The 22,920-nt window shown below is 47.6% G+C and overlaps 1 protein-coding gene across 7 annotated transcripts in view; it reads left to right on the forward strand.

The window, feature by feature from the left end:
* Window positions 1–22,920, forward strand: part of LOC143986994 (uncharacterized) — a 165,728-nt gene that overhangs the window by 78,703 nt on the left and 64,105 nt on the right. For 6 of the 7 annotated variants that reach the window (XM_077485425.1, XM_077485424.1, XM_077485429.1 and 3 more), the window contains 5 exons: window positions 6,218–6,333; window positions 10,141–10,273; window positions 10,406–10,476; window positions 17,816–17,903; window positions 18,776–19,023. In XM_077485425.1, the coding sequence (XP_077341551.1) occupies window positions 6,218–6,333; window positions 10,141–10,273; window positions 10,406–10,476; window positions 17,816–17,903; window positions 18,776–19,023 (656 nt within the window). The remainder of the gene's footprint in view (window positions 1–6,217; window positions 6,334–10,140; window positions 10,274–10,405; window positions 10,477–17,815; window positions 17,904–18,775; window positions 19,024–22,920) is intronic. The other variant, XM_077485427.1, reaches the window with a different exon arrangement.

The raw sequence follows: 22,920 nt of genomic DNA on the forward strand, positions 1-22,920 counted from the left end.
TCCTCTCTTCTCACCTCTGTGTCTTCTGTCCTCTCTTCTCATCTCTGTGTCTTCTGTCCTCTCTTCTCATCTCTATCTTCTGTCCTCTCTTCTCACCTCTGTGTCTTCTGTCCTCTCTTCTCACCTCTGTGTCTTCTGTCCTCTCTTCTCACCTCTGTGTCTTCTGTCCTCTCTTCTCATCTCTGTGTCTTCTGTCCTCTCTTCTCATCTCTGTGTCTTCTGTCCTCTCTTCTCATCTCTGTGTCTTCTGTCCTCTCTTCTCATCTCTGTGTCTTCTGTCCTCTCTTCTCATCTCTGTGTCTTCTGTCCTCTCTTCTCATCTCTGTGTCTTCTGTCCTCTCTTCTCATCTCTGTGTCTTCTGTCCTCTCTTCTCACCTCTGTGTCTTCTGTCCTCTCTTCTCATCTCTGTGTCTTCTGTCCTCTCTTCTCACCTCTATCTTCTGTCCTCTCTTCTCACCTCTGTGTCTTCTGTCCTCTCTTCTCACCTCTGTGTCTTCTGTCCTCTCTTCTCACCTCTGTGTCTTCTGTCCTCTCTTCTCACCTCTGTGTCTTCTGTCCTCTCTTCTCATCTCTGTGTCTTCTGTCCTCTCTTCTCACCTCTGTGTCTTCTGTCCTCTCTTCTCACCTCTGTGTCTTCTGTCCTCTCTTCTCACCTCTGTGTCTTCTGTCCTCTCTTCTCACCTCTGTGTCTTCTGTCCTCTCTTCTCACCTCTGTGTCTTCTGTCCTCTCTTCTCATCTCTGTGTCTTCTGTCCTCTCTTCTCACCTCTGTGTCTTCTGTCCTCTCTTCTCACCTCTGTGTCTTCTGTCCTCTCTTCTCACCTCTGTGTCTTCTGTTCTCTCTTCTCACCTCTGTGTCTTCTGTCCTCTCTTCTCATCTCTGTCCTCTCTTCTCATCTCTGTGCCTTCTGCCGTCTCTTCTCATCTCTGTGTCTTCTGTCCTCTCTTCTCATCTCTGTGTCTTCTGTCCTCTCTTCTCATCTCTGTGTCTTCTGTCCTCTCTTCTCATCTCTGTGTCTTCTGTCCTCTCTTCTCATCTCTGTGTCTTCTGTCCTCTCTTCTCATCTCTGTGTCTTCTGTCCTCTCTTCTCACCTCTGTGTCTTCTGTCCTCTCTTCTCATCTCTGTGTCTTCTGTCCTCTCTTCTCACCTCTATCTTCTGTCCTCTCTTCTCACCTCTGTGTCTTCTGTCCTCTCTTCTCACCTCTGTGTCTTCTGTCCTCTCTTCTCACCTCTGTGTCTTCTGTCCTCTCTTCTCACCTCTGTGTCTTCTGTCCTCTCTTCTCATCTCTGTGTCTTCTGTCCTCTCTTCTCACCTCTGTGTCTTCTGTCCTCTCTTCTCACCTCTGTGTCTTCTGTCCTCTCTTCTCACCTCTGTGTCTTCTGTCCTCTCTTCTCATCTCTGTGTCTTCTGTCCTCTCTTCTCATCTCTGTGTCTTCTGTCCTCTCTTCTCATCTCTGTGTCTTCTGTCCTCTCTTCTCATCTCTGTGTCTTCTGTCCTCTCTTCTCATCTCTGTGTCTTCTGTCCTCTCTTCTCATCTCTGTGTCTTCTGTCCTCTCTTCTCATCTCTGTGTCTTCTGTCCTCTCTTCTCATCTCTGTGTCTTCTGTCCTCTCTTCTCACCTCTGTGTCTTCTGTCCTCTCTTCTCATCTCTGTGTCTTCTGTCCTCTCTTCTCACCTCTATCTTCTGTCCTCTCTTCTCACCTCTGTGTCTTCTGTCCTCTCTTCTCACCTCTGTGTCTTCTGTCCTCTCTTCTCACCTCTGTGTCTTCTGTCCTCTCTTCTCACCTCTGTGTCTTCTGTCCTCTCTTCTCATCTCTGTCCTCTCTTTTCATCTCTGTGTCTTCTATCCTCTCTTCTCATCTCTGTGTCTTCTGTCCTCTCTTCTCACCTCTATCTTCTGTCCTCTCTTCTCACCTCTGTGTCTTCTGTCCTCTCTTCTCACCTCTGTGTCTTCTGCCCTCTCTTCTCATCTCTGTCCTCTCTTTTCATCTCTGTGTCTTCTATCCTCTCTTCTCATCTCTGTGTCTTCTGTCCTCTCTTCTCACCTCTATCTTCTGTCCTCTCTTCTCACCTCTGTGTCTTCTGTCCTCTCTTCTCATCTCTGTGTCTTCTGTCCTCTCTTCTCACCTCTATCTTCTGTCCTCTCTTCTCACCTCTGTGTCTTCTGTCCTCTCTTCTCACCTCTATCTTCTGTCCTCTCTTCTCACCTCTGTGTCTTCTGTCCTCTCTTCTCACCTCTGTGTCTTCTGTCCTCTCTTCTCATCTCTGTGCCTTCTGTCCTCTCTTCTCATCTCTGTGTCTTCTGTCCTCTCTTCACACCTCTGTGTCTTCTATCCTCTCTTCTCATCTCTGTGTCTTCTGTCCTCTCTTTTCATCTCTGTGTCTTCTATCCTCTCTTCTCATCTCTGTGTCTTCTGTCCTCTCTTCTCATCTCTGTGTCTTCTGTCCTCTCTTCTCACCTCTGTGTCTTCTGTCCTCTCTTCTCATCTCTGTGCCTTCTGTCCTCTCTTCTCATCTCTGTGTCTTCTGTCCTCTCTTCACACCTCTGTGTCTTCTGTCCTCTCTTCTCATCTCTGTGTCTTCTGTCCTCTCTTCACACCTCTGTGTCTTCTATCCTCTCTTCTCATCTCTGTGTCTTCTGTCCTCTCTTTTCATCTCTGTGTCTTCTGTCCTCTCTTCTCATCTCTGTGTCTTCTGTCCTCTCTTCACACCTCTGTGTCTTCTGTCCTCTCTTTTCATCTCTCTGTCTTCTATCCTCTCTTCTCATCTCTGTGCCTTCTGTCCTCTCTTCTCATCTCTGTCCTCTCTTCTCACGTCTGTGTCTTCTGTCCTCTCTTCTCATCTCTGTCCTCTCTTCTCATCTCTGTGTCTTCTGTCCTCTCTTCTCACCTCTGTGTCTTCTGTCCTCTCTTCTCACCTCTGTGTCTTCTGTCCTCTCTTCTCATCTCTGTGCCTTCTGTCCTCTCTTCTCATCTCTGTGTCTTCTGTCCTCTCTTCACACCTCTGTGTCTTCTATCCTCTCTTCTCATCTCTGTGTCTTCTGTCCTCTCTTTTCATCTCTGTGTCTTCTATCCTCTCTTCTCATCTCTGTGTCTTCTGTCCTCTCTTCTCACCTCTGTGTCTTCTGTCCTCTCTTCTCATCTCTGTGCCTTCTGTCCTCTCTTCTCATCTCTGTGTCTTCTGTCCTCTCTTCTCATCTCTGTGTCTTCTGTCCTCTCTTCTCATCTCTGTGTCTTCTGTCCTCTCTTCTCATCTCTGTCCTCTCTTCTCATCTCTGTGTCTTCTGTCCTCTCTTCTCACCTCTGTGTCTTCTGTCCTCTCTTCTCACCTCTGTGTCTTCTGTCCTCTCTTCTCATCTCTGTCCTCTCTTCTAATCTCTGTGTCTTCTGTCCTCTCTTATCATCTCTGTCCTCTCTTCTCATCTCTGTGTCTTCTGTCCTCTCTTCTCACCTCGGTGTCTTCTGTCCTCTCTTCTCACCTCTGTGTCTTCTTTCCTCTCTTCTCACCTCTGTGTCTTCTGTCCTCTCTTCTCACCTCTGTGTCTTCTGTCCTCTCTTCTCATCTCTGTGTCTTCTGTCCTCTCTTCTCACCTCTGTGCCTTTTGTCCTCTGTCTGTACTCTCCTCTGGATCTCCTGTCCTTTGTCTCTCCTCCCCTCCCCTCTTTCTCTGCTGTACTCTGTACCTTTCCTCTTCTCTCCTCTACTCTACCCTTGCCCCTCTCCTCTCCTCTGTCTCTCTTTTCTCCTCCCCTCCTGTCCTTTGATATCCCCTCCCTCTCCTACTCTTTCTTTCCTCTCCTCTCTCTCTACTGTCTTCTGTTTCTTCTCTGTCTTTGCTCTCCAATGTGTTTCGTGTCCTCTATGTCTCCCCTCTTTTTTCCTCTCCCTCTCATTTCCCCTCCTCTCCTCTGCCTCTCCTTTCTCTCTGCTGTCCTCTGTCTCTCCTCTTTTTTCCCCTCCTCTTCTCTGTCTCACCTCTCCTCTTTCTCTTCTGTGTCTCTCCTGTCCTCTGTCTCTCCCCCCTCTCTGGTCATCTGTTTCTCCTCTCCCCTCCCTCCCCAATGTCTTTGCTGTCCTCTGTCTCTCTTTACCATCTTCCTCTGTCTCTGCTGTCCTCTGTGTCTCCTCTTCTCTGTCTTTCCTCTTCCCTTTACTCCTCTGCCTCTGCTGTCCTCTGTCTCTTCTCTTCTCTGTCTCTCCTCTCCCCTCTACACTTTTCCTCTGTCTCTTCTCTACTCTGCTGTTCTCTGTCTTTCCTCTCCTCTTCTCCGATTCTCCCCTTTACACTTCTTCTCTGTCTCTCCTCTTCTCTGTCTCTGCTGTCCTCTGTCTCTCCTTATCTCTGTCTCTCCTCTCCCCTCTACTCTTTTCCTCTGTCTCTCTTCTCTTCTCCTCTGTAACTCCTCTACTCTGCCTCTGCTACCTCTCCTTTCTAACTCTTTTCCTCTGTCTCTCCTCTACTCTGCCTCTGCTGTCCTCTGTCTCTCCTCTCCTCTGCCTCTCCCCTTTACTCTTCTTATCTGTCTCTCCTCTCCTCTGTCTCTCCTCTTCTATGTCACTCCTCTCCTATGTCTCTGCCGTCCTCTGTCTCTCCTCTTCTCTGTCTCAACCCTTTACTCGTCTTCTCTGTCTCTCCTCTTCTCTGTCTCGTCCCTTTATTCTTCTTCTCTGTCTCTGCTCTCCTCTGTCTCTCCTCCTCTCTGTCTCTGCCATCCTCTGTCTCTCCTCTTCTCTGTCTCACCCCTTTACTCTTCTTTGTCTCTGTCGTCCTCTGTCTCTCCTCTTCTCTGTCTCGCCCCTTTACTCTTCTTTGTCTCTGCCGTCCTCTGTCTCTCCTCTTCTCTGTCTCGCCCCTTTACTCTTCTTAGTCTCTGCCATCATCTGTCTCTCTTCTTCTCTGTCTAACCCCTTTACTCTTCTTCTCTGTCTTTGCTCACCTCTGTCTCTCCTCTCCTCTGTCTCTGCTGTCCTCTGTCTCTCCTCTCCTCTGCCTCTCCCCTTTACTCTTCTTCTCTGTCTCTCCTCTCCTCTGTCTTTCCTCTTCTATGTCACTCCTCTCCTATGTCTCTGTCGTCCTCTGTCTCTCCTCTTCTCTGTCTCGACCCTTTACTCTTCTTCTCTGTCTCTCCTCTCCTCTGTCTCGCCCCCTATATTCTTCTTCTCTGTCTCTCCTCTCCTCTGTCTCGCCCCTTTACTCTTCTTCTTTGTCTCTGCTCTCCTCTGTCTCTCCTCCTCTCTGTCTCTGCCGTCCTCTGTCTCTCCTCTTCTCTGTCTCGCCCCTTTACTCTTCTTTGTCTCTGCCGTCCTCTGTCTCTCCTCTTCTCTGTCTCACCCCTTTACTCTTCTTTGTCTCTGTCGTCCTCTGTCTCTCCTCTTCTCTGTCTCGCCCCTTTACTCTTCTTTGTCTCTGCCGTCCTCTGTCTCTCCTCTTCTCTGTCTCGCCCCTTTACTCTTCTTTGTCTCTGCCATCATCTGTCTCTCTTCTTCTCTGTCTAACCCCTTTACTCTTCTTCTCTGTCTTTGCTCACCTCTGTCTCTCCTCTCCTCTGTCTCTGCTGTCCTCTGTCTCTCCTCTCCTCTGCCTCTCCCCTTTACTCTTCTTCTCTGTCTCTCCTCTCCTCTGTCTTTCCTCTTCTATGTCACTCCTCTCCTATGTCTCTGTCGTCCTCTGTCTCTCCTCTTCTCTGTCTCGACCCTTTACTCTTCTTCTCTGTCTCTCCTCTCCTCTGTCTCGCCCCCTATATTCTTCTTCTCTGTCTCTCCTCTCCTCTGTCTCGCCCCTTTACTCTTCTTCTTTGTCTCTGCTCTCCTCTGTCTCTCCTCCTCTCTGTCTCTGCCATCCTCTGTCTCTCCTCTTCTCTGTCTAACCCCTTTTCTCTTCTTCTCTGTCTCTGCTCTGTCTCGCCCCTTTACTCTTCTTCTCTGTCTCTGCTCTCCTCTGTCTCGCCCATTTACTCTTCTTCTCTGTCTCTGCTCTCCTCTGTCTCTGCTCTTCTCTGTCTCTGCTCTCCTCTGTCTCGCCCCTTTACTCTTCTTCTCTATCTCTCCTCTTCTCTGTCTCTCCTCTCCTCTGTCGTCCTCGGTCTCTCCTGTCCTCTGTCCCTGCTGCCCTTTGTATTTACTGTCCTCGGTCTCTTCTGCCCTTTCCCTCTTCCCATTTGTGTCTCTTATGATCTCTTCTCACCCATCTCTCTCTCACCATTTGTCCTGCAGATGTTGGATGTCTCGGTGTCTCAGGTCTCCAGTCTGCACCCTGTTTTGGCCTCCAGAGCTTTGCACAGACAGCGGCAGGTGAAGGAGATTTGGTCCCGGCTCCAGCAGACGGTCCGGTATGGAGTCTTCTCCCTCTTCTGCCATCCTTTCTTTTTTAAAGTTGAACCTTAATTAGGTTTAATCACAGAATCCCGGGGTGGGATCATCCATAACATCTATCATAGAGTTGTGCTGTAGATCCCACATGTGATTTATTATTACTTATCACTGCTTATCTAAATTTTAGCATTCATCATAATCAAAAAATAATCTCCTTCCATTTGGGTGAGGATGAGAATTGTTTGAAAGTCACCAGCAATACAGGCCCGGGGCATTTTGTATGATCATGCACCTTAATTACATTAGTTTTAGTGATTGAAAGAATGAAACATTTAGATCCTTTCTATGTACAGCCCCCTGCTGGCCCCTCCCACCAGCCATGATCTGCCTGCATTGCATAGAAAAGCACAGAAACCCAATGATGACATCACTGCGTCTAAAATAAGGTATGTTGCGCTGGCTCCTGATGAGCAGGCGCTATTGTTTTTGTAAAATTCAGCTGCCTGAAGCCACAGTTGGGCTTTGGGATTATTTCTCTAAATTTCTGGTTTCAGTACCAGTTCAGCTGGGTTGCACTGGGTTCTCCTTGACCGTAGGTGTCGCTATCACCACTGGCAAGGGTAGAAACGCAGTCTAGCTGGATGCATTGAATGCCACTTATCTCTCGGAACCAGCCCAGTTGGAGTTTTCTCCTGCTGTGCATTCTGGGGGGTGGTATTTAAGGTACCGACGCCATGTTGGCGGGAAGGTATTTTCTGACTCTTTGGTTCTGGTGGTCCTCCTGACCCAGCCCCATGGCCCTCCAGGCCTGGGGTGCGGAACTATGCATGCTGCGTCTCGGGGCTGGCTGGCCCGAGGCGACGCAACTGAAGGGATGGGCCCGATTGAATTTCGGATCCTATCAATCCAAGGATGGTCTGGTACTGTCTCATCTGAAGGGAGAGGCCCAGCAACTGAAGAACCCCAGGGGAGGACTCTTTCAGGATAAGACCGTGCGCAAGGCTGGCTTCTCTGGAGGAGCCTGGAGGCTTAGTTGAAGGATGCAGCTTTGATCAACAATCATACGGTATCGCCGGATCGGCTGAGGAAACTGGTACCGTATGTCAGTTCTTTAAATTTATCCACATCCTTCAGTAACATTCAAGTGTATCTCACAAGTCTTTGGCAGAGACTTTACCGAGCACCCCACTGGCTGCTAGGCCTAGTGAGAGAGGTCTATCCGGGGGTTGTTGAATCCAGTGTGGGAACCGCTTTATTCTCTGGATTCTCTTAATATCTTCACCCTGCAATTTAAGTGCCTGAACTCACCCCTAACCGTCCGTCACCCCTAACCCTCTACCCTCCGTTAAGAGACTGTGTTTTTCTAAATAAATAACCCAAAAGAGGATTCAGTGTCAGTTTCAACATTCTTTGGGCCATTTACCACGGGATCCCCAAGACGGAGAAGCAAGCAGGTGAGGTAACGGTAAGCCCAAATAAAACCAGCAGCTCCTTCGGGGGTCAGTGCTACAGGTATATAATAAAAACAGAAAGGTTTAATTTAAAATGTTTATATAGTATGTTGATAAAGGGAAAGGAGGGCCTGAAACTGTGAAATGCAAGGAATATCTATTTTTTTTTGGTTCATTTGTATCCAATAGGAGACGTCCTTGTACAAGGTAGTTGTTAATAGATGTAAAGTAGATTGTCCAATCAGATTGCTGGCTTATATAGCTGAATAGGTCCGAACATGAAACCCAGACTTCATAATATAATTTGTAAAAGCAGCCAGAATTGTGTAGGGAAGTCAACCAGAGTTTCGTGCCATCCGTGGGTTCCTCCAGAGATTGCCAGGGGTTCCTTGGGCTCTGACTTAATAACCTCCCATCTGATGGTGCCTGCATTGTTCTGGGTCCAACACCACTCAGCATAGCCAACAGCATAGCACTAATTATATTTTCGGCTGTTTGTAACTATGGCATTCTAACCACCACTATAAGTGGTGGCATTCTTTCCACTGACTCTGACTCATAAAATATAAAAATGCAGTCCTCATACTGGAGGCATTTAAGAGGGTCTTCGTGGTTGGCTGGTGTTGGTGCCAAAGCACAAGTCCCTACCCACGCTGCAGCCCCGCCAGTACACTGTCCTTCCTGCTGAGGCCACACCCTCCACCATCTTGTGCCCTGCTCCTTGCCAAAGGCCTCGACACGACATTCACAGCCATAGACCTTTATATTCCAAAGAAGGAATGTCCACACCACAAATAGACTTACTGCAGTTTACTGGTGGTGTTCAGTAAACAGCATTACAGTCACATTACTAGGACATACATTTCGGGGTCACTTGACATACACGGTTAATCACATATAGTGGGCGGTCTGCAGTAGTCACAGGTGAAAGCACATGCAGCGCTTAGCAGCCATCTCCCTACAGCCTCTTGACACTCTGCCCAGGGTCATCAGTACTCAAAGGACTGTATTCTCTGTAGACATCTCCTAGCTGGGTAGATCTATCCTGGGAACGCTCCAGGCAAGCAGCCTCATGCAGTGATCTCCAACATGGCCTAAAAGGCCTTTTGCAATCCATCCTAGCCCCCACCTCCTTAAAGAGGAGCTCCTCATTAAGCCTTGTGGCTTTAGAGCCTGTTTCCTACAGCGCATGTGTGAGTCATGCTGTGCCTTGCGAATGGTCCTATAGTCTTCTAGGACCTGTGATGTGTCCCAGAAGACTGCGGGGGAAGGAGGGGGTGGCAAACTTTGGCTCAGGTCGCCGTGGCGATCTGAGCCGCAGGTAGGAGTGGGTGCATGTCAAAACCAGGTACCTGCTCCCCCCCAAAAAAGTGCCAAATGTGGCAGTGGAGGGTGCAAACAAGCGGAGCTCCCCGTTTTGGATGGAGCTTTGCCTTAGGGGCAGAATGTCTACAGCCAGCTCCTCCTGCATGCAGGTCCACTCCACCCGGCCACCTGCCCTGTCCAGGGCCTATATGTACTGGTTACATGCTGGCACATGTTGAATGTTTACAAATCTCTCAACTGTCCTTGATTTCGAGGCATTGTTCCTGATTTGGAGCAATGTCCCTCTTTCCCTCATTCCTCTTCATGTGTCCCTCATTTTGGTCTATGTATATAAAAGTGTCCCGGTGCTAAACCTTTCATCCAATTTCTAAATTGCTGCATTTGTAAATTCCAAAAGCCAATATACAGGAATAGTAGTGGTAAAAAAGCACGTGTGGGTTTACCCAATCTTGTTTTTTTTGTACAATTTTCCTTTAATGGGGTGTGGTAGGGTGTGTGTCCTATCCCTGCATACTTTTGCCGACAGGTGTCCCTCATTACCATCTCAAAAAGTTGGGAGGTATGTGTTTAGCTCCCATGCCCTGAGGCTGGCTGTGTCCCCTCCCCACTTAGCTTATACGTGGGTGCTAACTCCCCTGACATCATTGAGGGAAGGTTCTACCAAAAAGGGGCCTAACACCTAGTGTCATTTCCTGCTGTAGTAGACACTATTTAGGTACAGAGCCAACTAGTGGCAAAGTGGCTAAACGCACCTGCCTACCGGCACCTAGGTAAACAGACTGAGGAAGCCTGGAGTCAAGGATGGGGGAAGAAAACTATAAGTGAAGGTATCAGGTATTGCATTTGCAAGAAAAGAAGCCAAAAAGCATTGCCTCTTCTGCCTAAATCGGTAATTGTTGTAGAGTTGTTCTTTTAAGTGTTTCATGTCAAATGTTCAGCAGATGACACAAAGTAAGTGTTTGGCCGAGATACTCCTCCGTCTGAAATTCCCACAATCTCTATAATTAGACATTAATAGCTAACACAAAGTCACTTTTGGTCCCTTAGGACAGGAAAGTCCTCGAGAGGCACCGCATTCACCAGAGAACTGGGTAACTCAATGACCCCCGACATACGGGAGCAGAGCAGCGTGGGAAAGCAGCAGCAAAGCATCCTGGGAAGCCAGACCATTGTGTCTCAGGTCAGTGTTCGGTGCTGGGAGAGAGCCAACAGGACACAAATGGTCCTCAGAGAGTTCTCAGAACTTCCTGAGTCTTAATATAAAACTTGACATCATCTTCTGTGACTCCAATAACTGTATTTATCTTCCCAGAAGGAGCCGAACACCGGGGACTGCAAAGTACAGATCCCGCTACGCCCAACGCCACAAACTGGACCCAGCAGGTAAACAAAATTCCAACCATTGTGTGCTCATACCTTCCCTCCCCTGGATTCACAAATCCTATTCATGTTCATATTCTCTTCTTGTGTATTAGATGTGGACAATAACAAACATACATGGTGATACTTTATTACTGGAGTGATCCGCACTACAACATTCAATTACATAGTTAGTAAGGTTGAATAAAGACACCAGTCCATCCAGTTCAACCTGAGGCCCTACCCTCAAGGAGCCCACAATCCAAGGTCCCCATTCATATACTAGGGCCAATTTTGGACAGAAGCCAATTAACCTACCTGCATGTCTTTGGATTGTGGGAGGAAACCGGAGTACCCGGAGGAAACCCACACAGGCACAGGGAGAACATGCAAACTCCAGGCAGGTAGTGTTGTGGTTGGGAAACCAGCGACCCTTCTTACTGCTAGGCGAGAGTGCTAACCACTACACCACTGTGCTGCCCTAATTCTGAACTGATGATACATACATGTCGTCATTATTATTATTATTATTACATATCCACTTGCCGACCAGCGCACGACGATGTACGTCAACAGAATGGCACGGGCAGGCAAATGGGTGTACATGTACGTCCCTTTAAATTTGCCGCCCTGCCATCGGCAGCGCGCCGCCGCCGGTGCGCTCCCGCACTGGTCGGGACCTCCGTGAGTCCGGTCGCGGGACCCGCAGACTCGATCGCGGCGGGCATCCCCGCGATCGTCTCACGGAGCGGCCAAATGAAGAAATGCCGTTGTAAACAGCATTTCTCCATTCTGCCTAGCAACTAGTGACGCTGATCTCTGCTCCATGTGATTGGAGCAGAGATCAGTGTTCACTAAATGAAAGCCCAACCCCCCCACAGTTAGTAACACACCCCTAGGAACACTTAACCCCTACACTGCCATCCACTGGTTAACCCCTTCACTGCCAGTGTCATTTACACAGGAATCACTGCATTTATATAGCACTGATTACTGTATAAATGACAATGGTCCTAAAAATGTGTCAAAAATGTCCGATGGGTCCCCCACAATGTCGCAGTCACAATAAAAATCGCTGATCGCCGCCATTACTAGTAAAAAAAAAAAAAATAATAAAAAATTATTAATAAAAATGCTATAAAACTATCCCTATTTTGTAAACGCTATAACTTTTGCGCAAACCAATCAATAATCGCTTATTGCGATTTTTTTTTACCAAAAATATGTAGAAGAATACGTATCGGCCTAAACTGAGGGAAAAAATGTTTTTTTTATATATTTTTGGGGGATATTTATTATTACAAAAAGTAAAAAATAATGCGTTTTTTTCAAAATTGTCGCTCTATTTTTGTTTATAGCGCAAAAAATAAAAACCGCAGGGGTGATCAAATACCACCAAAAGAAAGCTCTATTTGTGGGAAAAAAAGGACGTCAATTTTGTTTGGGAGCCACGTCGCACGACCGCGCAATTGTCAGTTAAAGCGATGCAGTGCCGAATCGCAAAAAGTGGTCTGGTCTTTGACCAGCAAATTGGTCCGGTCTGAAAGTGGATATACTGTATGCTATACATATTATTATTGTAATTTCTTCCATCAGACCAAGAAACTGGAGGTTATTAGTTGAAGGGTATTGAGGAAAGAATAGGTGCGAGGAACCAGGTTCTGAATAGGCAGAAACATGGATCTTTTTTTAGGCTGTATCTGGTCTACAAACCAGAGGCTGTGGATGGACAGTTGGATAAATAGTTCTATATATAGGATGTATCTGGTCTATAAAACAGATGTTCTCAATGGATAGTTAGATAAATGGTTCTATATTTAGGATGTATCTAGTCTATAAACCAGAGGCTCTGGATGGACAGTTTGATAAATGGCTTTATATTTAGGATGTATCTGTCTATAAAACAGAACCTCTGGATGTTAGACATGTGCATTTGTTTTCGTCCGAATGCATTTTTGTCCGAATTTCAGGTATTTTCGTTATCGTTTTGACAAACGATAACGAAAGCACAGAGTCCGAAAAACCAAAGATCCGACATAAATAAATGCTTTATTTTCATTTTCGTTTTGACACAGTTCAATATAGATAGGAGATTTGACATGACTCTAAGGCCGCGTACACACGCGCGGACTGTTCGCCCAACCTTGTTCGTCAAACAGTTTGACAAACAGTCCGCTCAAAATTTGCATGAACAGACTTGACCACACACGATGAACGAACAGTCCGCTGAAACCGTGCGCTAGGACGTGAACGGCACGTACGACGGGACTAGAAAAACGAAGTCCTATACACTGCAATGCAACCTTCGGCGTGTAAATCCTTTCTGAGCATGCGCGGAACTTAGTTTGACGAACAAGCCTACACACAAGCGGACTGTCCGCTCAAACCAAGTTTCAGCGGACAGTTTTACGGGATTTCCGAAAAACTTTGTTCGTCAGACTGTCCGCTGAAACTGTCCGCTGAAAGCCCACACACAAGCGGACTGTCCGCTGAAACACTGTTCAGCGGACAAAGTTGAGCGAACAGTCCGCCCGTGTGTACGCGGCCTAAGGGTCCATTCACACAGGGGCAACTCAGATCCGACTTCAAGTCGCCCCAAATTGCCTCAGGTCGCACAACATGTAGAAATCAATGTAAGTGAATGAGAGCCGTCTTATTGCACACTACTGAAGTCGCTCCGACTTCAGAGAAGGTTCCTGTACTACTTCAATCCGAGTTGTAGGCGACTGGTACCCATTGATTTCAATGGAGGTCGCCTCCAAGTCGGATCTCCGTCTATAAGAGGCGACTCTCACAGAATTATCAGCTCTCAAAAGGGAACTCCATGCTAAATTTATTAAAAAAATTTGGCGTGGGTTTCCGCCTCCAAGAGCATACCAGGCCCTTGGGTCTGGTATGGATTTTAAGGGGAACCCCCTATGTTGAAAAAACTGCGTGGGGGTTCCCCCCCAGATCCATACCAGACCCTTATCCGAGCACGCTACCTGGCCGGCATGGAAAAGGGGTGGGGACGAGCGAGCGCCCCCTCCCCCCCTCCTGAGCCGTACCAGGCCACGTGCCCTCAACATGGAGGGTGCCTTGGGAAAGGGGACTGTGACATCATAATGGGCGGGGACATCATCCGGTGATGTCCCTATATAAGTCTCCGCACGGCGCATCTCTGTCATTGTGACTGGAGACAGAGATGAGGCAACATCTCCAGAAGAGAAGAACAGAAGACGGCGACAGCGGCAGCGGCGACAGAAGACCGGGCCACCGCTTGTAAAAGAGCTAGAAGAAGGCGTGGTGGCCCGGCAAGAAGAACCGAAGAGGGGGACAAGACCCCCGAAGTCGGAAGAAGAGGGCGGTGGCGAAGAAGAAAGCCGGGCTCCTCCGCTAGTAAAAGAGCTAGCAGAAGATAGCGGATGAGTCCGGCGAGAAGACCCCCGAAGACGGAAGAAGACCCCCGGAGCTGTGCAATAAACTATTTTAACCCTTGTGTGTTGTGTTTTTACATTTTTTTCCACAGGTGAATGGGTAGGGGTACATTGTACCCCATACTCATTCACATAGGGTGGGGGGCCGGGATCCGGGGGCCCCCTTATTAAAGGGGGCTCCCGGATTCCGATAAGCCCCCCGCCCGCAGACCCCGACAACCAACGGCCAGGGTTGTCGGGAAGAGGCCCTTGTCCTTATCAACATGGGGACCCCCATGTTGAGGGCACACGGCCTGGTACGGCTCAGGAGGGGGCGCTCGCTCGTCCCCACCCCCTTTCCTGGCCGGCCGGGTAGCCTGCTCGGATAAGGGTCTGGTATGGATCTGGGGGGGACCCCCACGCCATTTTTTCGGCCTAGGGGGGTTCCCCTTAAAATCCATACCAGACCTAAGGGCCTGGTATGCTCTCGGAGGGGGAACCCATGCCATTTTTTTTTTTTTATTTGGCGTGGAGTTCCCCCTTGAGAGCTCATTCTCTGATTGGCCGCGGCAAAAGTCGCCTGGCCTGGGGCGACTTAAAGTCGTGTTGTAAGTCGCCCCAAGTCATGTTCAAGTCGTGTCCAAGTTGCCTCCAAAAGTCCTGTTGAAAGTCGTGTTGCCCCTGTGTGAACCGACCCTTACAATAACAATCTGTGTTTATTGAACTTGTATCATAACAATCCATTCATTCACACAGAGGCAACACGACTTCCAGCACGACTTTGGGAGGCAACTTGGACAAGACTTGAGTGTGAATCACAGCGCGACTTACAAAATGACTTTAATGTATAAAAAAAAAAAAAAAACACAGCATGGGTTCCCCTTCAGGAGCATACCAGTCCCTTCGGGGGCCTGGTATGGATATTAAGGGGAACCCCACGCAAAAAAAAAATGGCGTGGGGGTCCCCCTCAAAATCCATACCAGGCCCTTCAGGTCTGGCATGGATTTTAAGGGGAACCCCGTGCCAAAAAAAAACTCGGTTCCATGCATCAGAGGGGGGCAGAGTAACCGGGTGGCCCCGCCCTCAGTTATAAAAGAACTGTCAGAAGAAGAGAAGCTTCACACAGGGAGCCTCCCATTGCGCGGAGCGGCCCGTGAACCAAGAAGAGACGCCGTGGAGGAAGATGCCGGACGAGAACACCAGATCAAGAAGAAGCGGATCGGAGGAAGAAGAGGATCGGAGGAAGAAGAAGATGGAGGAAGAAACTGAAGGATGAAGAAAAGAAGAAGGAAGAAAGAAGATGAAAGAAGATTTTAATAAAGGAATTGTCAAAGACCGTCTCCTGTAATTTTTAACACTTCACTGTCACTTTTTTTGTGAAATGGTAGGGATACTTTTGTACCCCCTTACCATTTCACACAGGGGGGGCGGGATCTGGGGGTCCCCTTGTTAAAAGGGGCTTCCAAATTCTAATAAGCCCCCCGCCCGCAGACCCCTAAAACTACCGGCCAGGGTTGTGGGGATGAGGTCCTTGTCCTCATCAACATGGGGACAAGGTGCTTTGAGGGACTACCTCAAAGCACCCTCCCAATGTTGAGGGCATGTGGCCTGGTACGGTTCAGGGGGGGGGGGGCGCTCTCTCGTCCCCTCCTCTTTTCCTGCGGCCTGCCAGGTTGCGTTCTCGGATAAGGGTCTGGTATGGATTTTGAGGGGGACCCCCACGCCATTTTTTTTTGCCACGGGGTTCCCCTTAAAATCTATGCCAGACCTGAAGGGCCTGGTATGGATTTTGAGGGGGACCCCCACGCCATTTCTTATTTTTTTGTTGGCACGGGGTTCCCCTTAATATCCATACCAGACCCAAAGGGCCTAGTATGGAATTTCGGGGGACCCCCACGCATTTTTTTTTCTTAATTTTTTTTTTTATTAATGCTAACATGACCTGTGTGCAATGCAAATAGCCTTAAAAAAAAACATAGAAGACGTACAACATTAGAATCCTACTATAGCTTGTAGTCGAAATATTCGACCGGGGATGTATGATTGCAGCATCATAAGTGAGTTTCGCTGCTCTGTCGAATCTTCTTTAAACATTCCGACAGACACCATAAGCCTTCAATGACAGGTTCGACCGTAATTCATTTGGATTTTAGGACAAATGCAATTTTTTTAACGAAAAACGAAATAAATAAAAACGAATTTCGGGAGTAACTAAATAAATGTATTTTTCGGACGAAAACGAAATTCTGAAACAAAATATTTCAGTCTGCACATGTCTACTGGATGTACAGTTGGGTAATTGGCTCTATATTTAGGATGTATCCGGTCTATAAACCAGAGGCTTTGGATGGACAGTTGAATAAATGGTTCAATATTTAGGGTTTATCTGGTCTATAAACAAGAGGTTCTGAATGGACTGTTGGATAAATGCCTCCATAATTTGGATGTATCTTGTCTATAAATCAGAGGCTCTGGGAGGACAGTTGGATAAATAGCTTCATATGTAAGATGTATCTGGTCTATAAACCAAAGGCTCTGAATGAATGATTGGATAATTAGCTCTATATTTAGGATGTATCTGGTCTATAAACCAGAGGCTCTGGATGGACAGCTGGATACATGGTTTTATATTTAGGATGTATCCAGTCTATAAACCAGAGGCTCTGGATGGACAGCTGGATACATGGTTTTATATTTACCGTATATACTCGAGTATAGGCCGACCCGAATATAAGCCGAGGCCCCCAATTTACCCCCAAAAAAACTGGCAAACTTATTGACTCGTGTATAAGCCGAGGGTGAGACATGCCTGTCCATCCCTGTGTGTGTGTCCGTCCATCCCTGTGTGTCCGTCCATCCCTGTGTGTCCGTCCATCCATCCCTGTGTGTGTGTGTGTCCATCCATCCATCCATCCCTGTGTGTGTGTGTCTCCATCCATCCATCCATCCATCCCTGTGTGTGTGTGTCTCCATCCATCCATCCGTGTGTGTGTGTGTGTGTGTGTGTGTGTGTGTGTGTGTGTGTGTGTGTGTGTGTGTGTCCAGCCTACCTGTGTCCCGAGCCTTTGTCCCGAGCCTCCGTCCCGTGCCTTGCCTCCTTGCCTCCGTGCCTTGCCGCCGTGCCTTGCCGCCGTCCCGTCCCGTCCCGTCCCGTGCCGTGCCGTGCCGTGCCTTGCCTTGCCTCCGTCCCGTGCCCTCTTCGTCGGCGCCTCGGCGGCCATTGTAAAATTCAAAAGCTGCGCCGCCGCCTTCGCCTGTGATAGGCGGAACACTGAATTTCCCAGCAGCCTGTGTTCCGCCTATCATGTACATCGTATCATCCTCGTCCGTAGTACGAGGATGATACGATGTCCGTGATAGGCGGAACACAGGCTGCTGGGAAATTCAGTGTTCCGCCTATCACAGGCGAAGGCGGAGCCGGAGGCGCGGCTTTTGAATTATAGAATGGCCGCTGTCTGTCTGCTCGACACGCTGATCGAGCGGGCAGACAGCGATGACTCGAGTATAAGCCGAGGGGGGCACTTTCAGTCTCAAAAAAGAGGCTGAAAATCTCGGCTTATACTCGAGTATATACGGTAGGATGTATCCAGTCTATAAACCAAAGGCTCTGGATGGACAGTTGGATAAATGGCTCTATATTTAGTGTGTATCTAGTCTATAAACCAGAGGCTCTGGATGGACAGTTGGATAAATGGTTCTATATTTAGGATGTATCTGGTCTATAAACCAGAGGCTCTGGATGGACTGTTGAATAAATGGCTCTATATTTAAGGTTTATCTGTTCTACAAACCTTTGGCACTGGATGGACAATTGGGTAGTGACATGTAATTATTATCTGCTTTAAGATAAGAGGTTAATATTTCACGTTGTTTTTGGTTTATTTTCTTTCTCTCACTAACTTGGTTTGTTGCACTGTGTGAAATATTGTGTGAACTAATTTTCCTTGTTTTTTTTCAAAATTTTTAGCATATGTGGGAAATTAATGAAGTGCAGAGAAGAGAGTGACAACAGCAAGAATACTTGTCGGAGACACTCCCCACCTCCAGATAATGAGGTGAGTTTTAGGCTAGCTCCTCCCACTCAACCGGCCCTGCCGCCTGTCAAAGTATCCAAACAGCAGCTTCATCTGATTGGATGCAGGTGCTGTTCAGTTGATAATTTTCCACCTGGCTCCTTCAATTGTTCAATCGAAGGAGGGAGCCAACAGAGCCACCCAGAAACTGAGATCTGGCCAGTTTCTGATGAAATTCCTACAGTGAATGACCAGCTTAAGTCGTGTCATTGGGACAGAAAGTGGTGGGAAATCTCCCATAGCCCATAACCCTACTCTATCCAAAAGAAAAAAGTTTTGGATCCAGTGTTAGCCCTTGTACACACGGTCGGAGAATCTGTCGGAATGTGTCCTATCGGACCGTGTCGTCGGATAATCCGACTGTGTGTGGTATGCATCGGACTGATTCCGTCGGAATATCCGTCGGACCCAATTTTCCAACTTTTTGGAAATATTTTCCGACCAACTGGTTCGATCGGACATACTCCGATCATGTGTAGAGAATTTTGATCGGACCAAGTGCCACGCATGCTCAGATCAAATTCCTACATCAAAGCTATTGGCTACTAGCCTGAATGTAGTCCCATCGTAACGAAATTACGTCATCACGTTCTGAATGATCGGATTTTTCGACAACTTAGTCCGACCGTGTGTATGCAACAGTTTCGGACAAGATCCGACGGACAAAATCCGATGGATTTGGTTGGCAGAATGTCCGACCGTGTGTACAGGGGCTTAGACAAGTTTTTCAGTGAAATGGAAGACCCTCCTTTGGGATAAGGGATCACAGATATTCATTCTGACTAGTCCACAGAGCTTACAGTAATTTGTAGACAGGGTTCATTCCACACCTGCACTTTCTAAACCTTTTGCAGGAAGACAGTCTTCTCAGTGAGCTGAAGGCCACATCACAATGGCTACAGAATCTGGAACAGCTTCTATCGGAGCCTGCTGCCATGCGCAGTCCGGAGCTGGTCCGTCGGGACCTGAGGCAGGTGTCCTACCTGGAGAAACAGTTGAAGTCACGAGGCGTGGCTCTACATTCTGCAGGGAGAGCGATCCGGAGTTCCGTGTGGAGTGTGGACAAGGAGATGCAGGTCCAGGTCCGGGAGGTGGAGGAGAGGTGAGCAAAGTCTAACATTGTATGGTGCTGAAAATGATTCTGGTACCTTATACAGTACATGTACAGTTTCCTTGATGCAGCAAAATGTGACCCTTCAATAATGCTTTGGTCATCTGCAAGTGTATCTAAAGGCCAAATATTTGGATCCTCTATTGGGATACTCCTGGTTGGGAAATCAGCTACACGATCCATTTAAAGAGGAAGCAAAGGCAAAATTAAAAAAAAAACACACCCTGTAAGGCAAAGGCATAATGAGCTAGTATGAATAGCATACTAGCTCATTATGAATAACTTACCTGAGAACGAAGCCCCCGAAGGGGTCCCCCGTCTTCCTCTTCGCCGCTGCCATGTATCCCAGAGTGACTTCAGGGTCTCGCTGCTCCGGCGCTGTGATTCGCTGGAGCCGCGATGACGTCACTCCCACGCATGCGTACGGGAGCCGACACGAGCGGCATATCGCCGCGATCTGCGGCCCGCCTAGTGCGGCTGCACACCGCTGTCTACGGCGCCGTAGACAGCGGTGGCTGTCTTTTTGTAAATATCTCCTAAACCGTGTAGGTTTAGGAGATGTTTCTTGGACCTACGGGTAAGCCTTAATCTAGGCTTACCTGTAGGTCAAAGTGGTTTGTAAGGCCGCGTACACACGGGCGGATTGTCTGTCCAACTTAGTCCGCTGAACCGTGTTTCAGCGGACAATCCGCTCGTGTGTGGGCTTCAGCTGACTTTTTCAGCGGACAGTCTGGCGGACTAAGTCTTTCGGAATTTCCGTAATATTGTCTGTCCAAACTTGGTTTCAGCGGACAGTCCGCTCGTGAGTAGGCAAGTTGGACGGACTAAGTATGGCGCATGCTCAGAAAGGATTTACACGGCCGAAGGTTGCATTGCAGTGTATTGAACGTCGTTTTTCTAGTCCCGTCGTACGTGCTGTACACGTCATTGCGCACGCTTTCAGCGGACTGTCTGTTCATCGTGTGTGGTCAAGTCCGTTCATTCAAAATTTGGACGGACTGTCTGTCGGATTGTCTGACGGACTTAGTTGGCCAGACAATCCGCCCGTGTGTACGCGGCCTAAGGGTTTATAACCACTTTAAACAGCTGCATCTGTTCAGTCTTCTGATTTGCACTAACAATAACAGTTTGGAGGAGAATATTGATTCTAGCGCTGAAGGTTAATTTTTAGGATTCCTAGAGACAGAGGTAGCAGAGGAACTGGCATGCTTAAAGCTCAAAGGCTAACTAAAGGCAAAACTATTTTTTTTCTAATTATGAATGGAGTGGAGAGGGATTAGACAGCCTGTTGAGTTTTTATTTGTTGTCTAGATTCCCTTCTCTATTGGTCCTGTTTGCCATTATCAGTGAAGGTATAAGAAAACCCAAATTTTGTCATGATTTTAGAACAGTAATAGAGGGAAAGTCTTCCAATGTGGATACTAGTTCTGGTGACACCCCAGAATTCCATAACTTTCTCTCACTGCCTGCTTTGGCTATGGGATAAAAAGTAAAGGTAAATCTTCCCCCGGGGGGAAACAGTTGGCAAAAAAAATGAAAGGGGTTATAACCCTCCCTTAAGCCGCGTACACACGGGCGGACTGTCTGGCCAACTAAGACAATCCGACGGACAGTCCGTCCTACTTTCGAATGAACGGACTTGACCACACACGATGAACAAACAGTCCGTTGAAAGCTTGCGCGATGACGTGTACAGCACGTACGACGGGACTAGAAATAGGACGTCCTATACACTGCAATGCAACCTTCTGCCGTGTAAATCCTGTCTGAGCATGCGCCATACTTAGTCCGTCAAACTAGCCTACTCACGAGCGGACTGTCCGCTGAAACCAAGTTTGGACGGACTGTATTACGGAAATTCCGAAATACTTAGTCCGCCAGACTGCACGCTGAAAAAGTCAGCTGAAGCCCACACACGAGCGGACTGTCCGCTGAAATGTGTTTCGGCGGACTAAGTTGGACAGACAGTCCGCCCGTGTGTACGCGGCTTTACTGTATCCAAAATGAAAAAAACAATTGCATTTAGTTACATTTTAATAAAGCAATGAGCCCTGATGCCAAAAATTGTTTATTACTAGAGGGATCACCAGCAGTAGGAAGAAGATCCTGATTCCTCTATATAGATCTTTATATCTCTAGAGGGATCACCAGCAGCAGTAAGGAGGTCCTGATTCCTATATATAGATTTTTATATCACTATAGGGATCACCAGCAGGAGGAAGGAGGTCCTTATTCCTCTATATAGATCTTTATATGACGAGAGGGATCACCAGCAGGGAGAAGGGGGTGCTGATTCCTATATATAGATTTTTTTGTCTCTAGAGGGGTCACCAGCAGGAGGGAGGAGGTCCTGATTCCTCTTTATAGATCTTTATATCACTAGAGGGGTCACCAGCAGGAGGAAGGAGGTCCTGATTCCTCTATATAGATCTATACATCACTAGAGGGGTCACCAGCAGGAGGAAGGAGGTCCTGATTCCTCTATATAGATCTTTATATCACTAGAGGGATCACCAGCTGGTGGAAGGAGGTCCTGATTCCTCTATATAGATCTATACATCACTAGAGGGGTCACCAGCTGGTGGAAGGAGGTCCTGATTCCTCTATATAGATCTATACATCACTAGAGGGGTCACCAGCAGGAGGAAGGAGGTCCTGATTCCTCTATATAGATCTTTATATCACGAGAGGGATCACCAGCAGGAAGTAGAAGGTCCTGATTTTTCTATATAGATTTTTTTTTTTCAAATATAATTTTTTATTCAGCTCCAAACAGGGAAGGACGGTCCCCGGATTACATAAAACAACAGAAAGATACAGAACGAAATGCATCATAACAATAATAGATTCTGGTATATCTGCAACTGTGATTTTGTCTTACGTCCATCATAACATTCCAATGCATGGGTAAAATACTGTACCAAGATCCGGGGTCACAAAAACCCAAGTCCATCGGGCATAATCCATCCCAAATGGGGGGGGGTTTTCCGCCATTCCCAACTTTCCACTTTTTCCAAAAAGAGAGGGGGAGGGGGGTGAGAGAAAAAAAAAAGGGGGGGGGGCAGAGAAGAAGGGGGAAGAAAGAACGCATAAGAAAATGAGACACAATCAAGTACAGTCAAGGCCCAGGGGACCTAACAAAAAAAGCGCAGGTCACTAGGATGACAGTAGGCGGCGTCCTTCCAACGAGAATATAAAGGTATTCCATTTGTCCCAAGTTTGTTTAAAAATTTCTTGTTTATCTTGTGCTGTGAGGATAAAGTCCTTTTCCTAATCCAGTGAACAATGGAAGGGGGGAGCTTTGTTTCCAATAGAGAGGAATGCAGGACTTTGCTGCATTTAATAAATGCCTTAAAAGCGTTTTTTTGTACTTCTTAATGGGAATCTGTGAATGGTGCAGGAGGAAGAATGCAGCCTCTTCCGGGATGGGGAATTCTGTAAATGTTTGTGTTATGCGTCGGACCTCTTTGCAGAAGTCCGTTATCTATATAGATTTTTATGTCTCTAGAGGGATCACCAGCAGGAGGAAGGAGGTCCTGATTCTTATATATAGATTTTTATGTCTCTAGAGCAGGTATATGCAATTAGCGGACCTCCAGCTGTTGCAGAACTACAAGTCCCATGATGCATAGCAAGACTCTGACAGCCACAAGCATGACACCCAGAGGCAGAGGCATGATGGGACTTGTAGTTTTGCAACAGCTGGAGGTCCGCTAATTGCATATCCCTGCTCTAGGGGGACCACCAGCAGGAGGATGATTCCCTTAAAGTGGTTGTAATCCCTGGTAAAAAAACAAACAAACTGCAAGACAAAGGCATAATGAGCTCATTTTGAATTGCTTACCTGAGAACGAAGCCCCCGCAGCCGTCCTTCGTCGCCCCCTCTAG

Source organism: Lithobates pipiens, unplaced genomic scaffold (genome assembly GCF_037356315.1).
Source record: "Lithobates pipiens isolate NorthernLeopardFrog02 unplaced genomic scaffold, aLitPip1_a1.2 Scaffold_18, whole genome shotgun sequence".
Classification (NCBI taxonomy): Eukaryota; Metazoa; Chordata; class Amphibia; order Anura; family Ranidae; genus Lithobates; species Lithobates pipiens.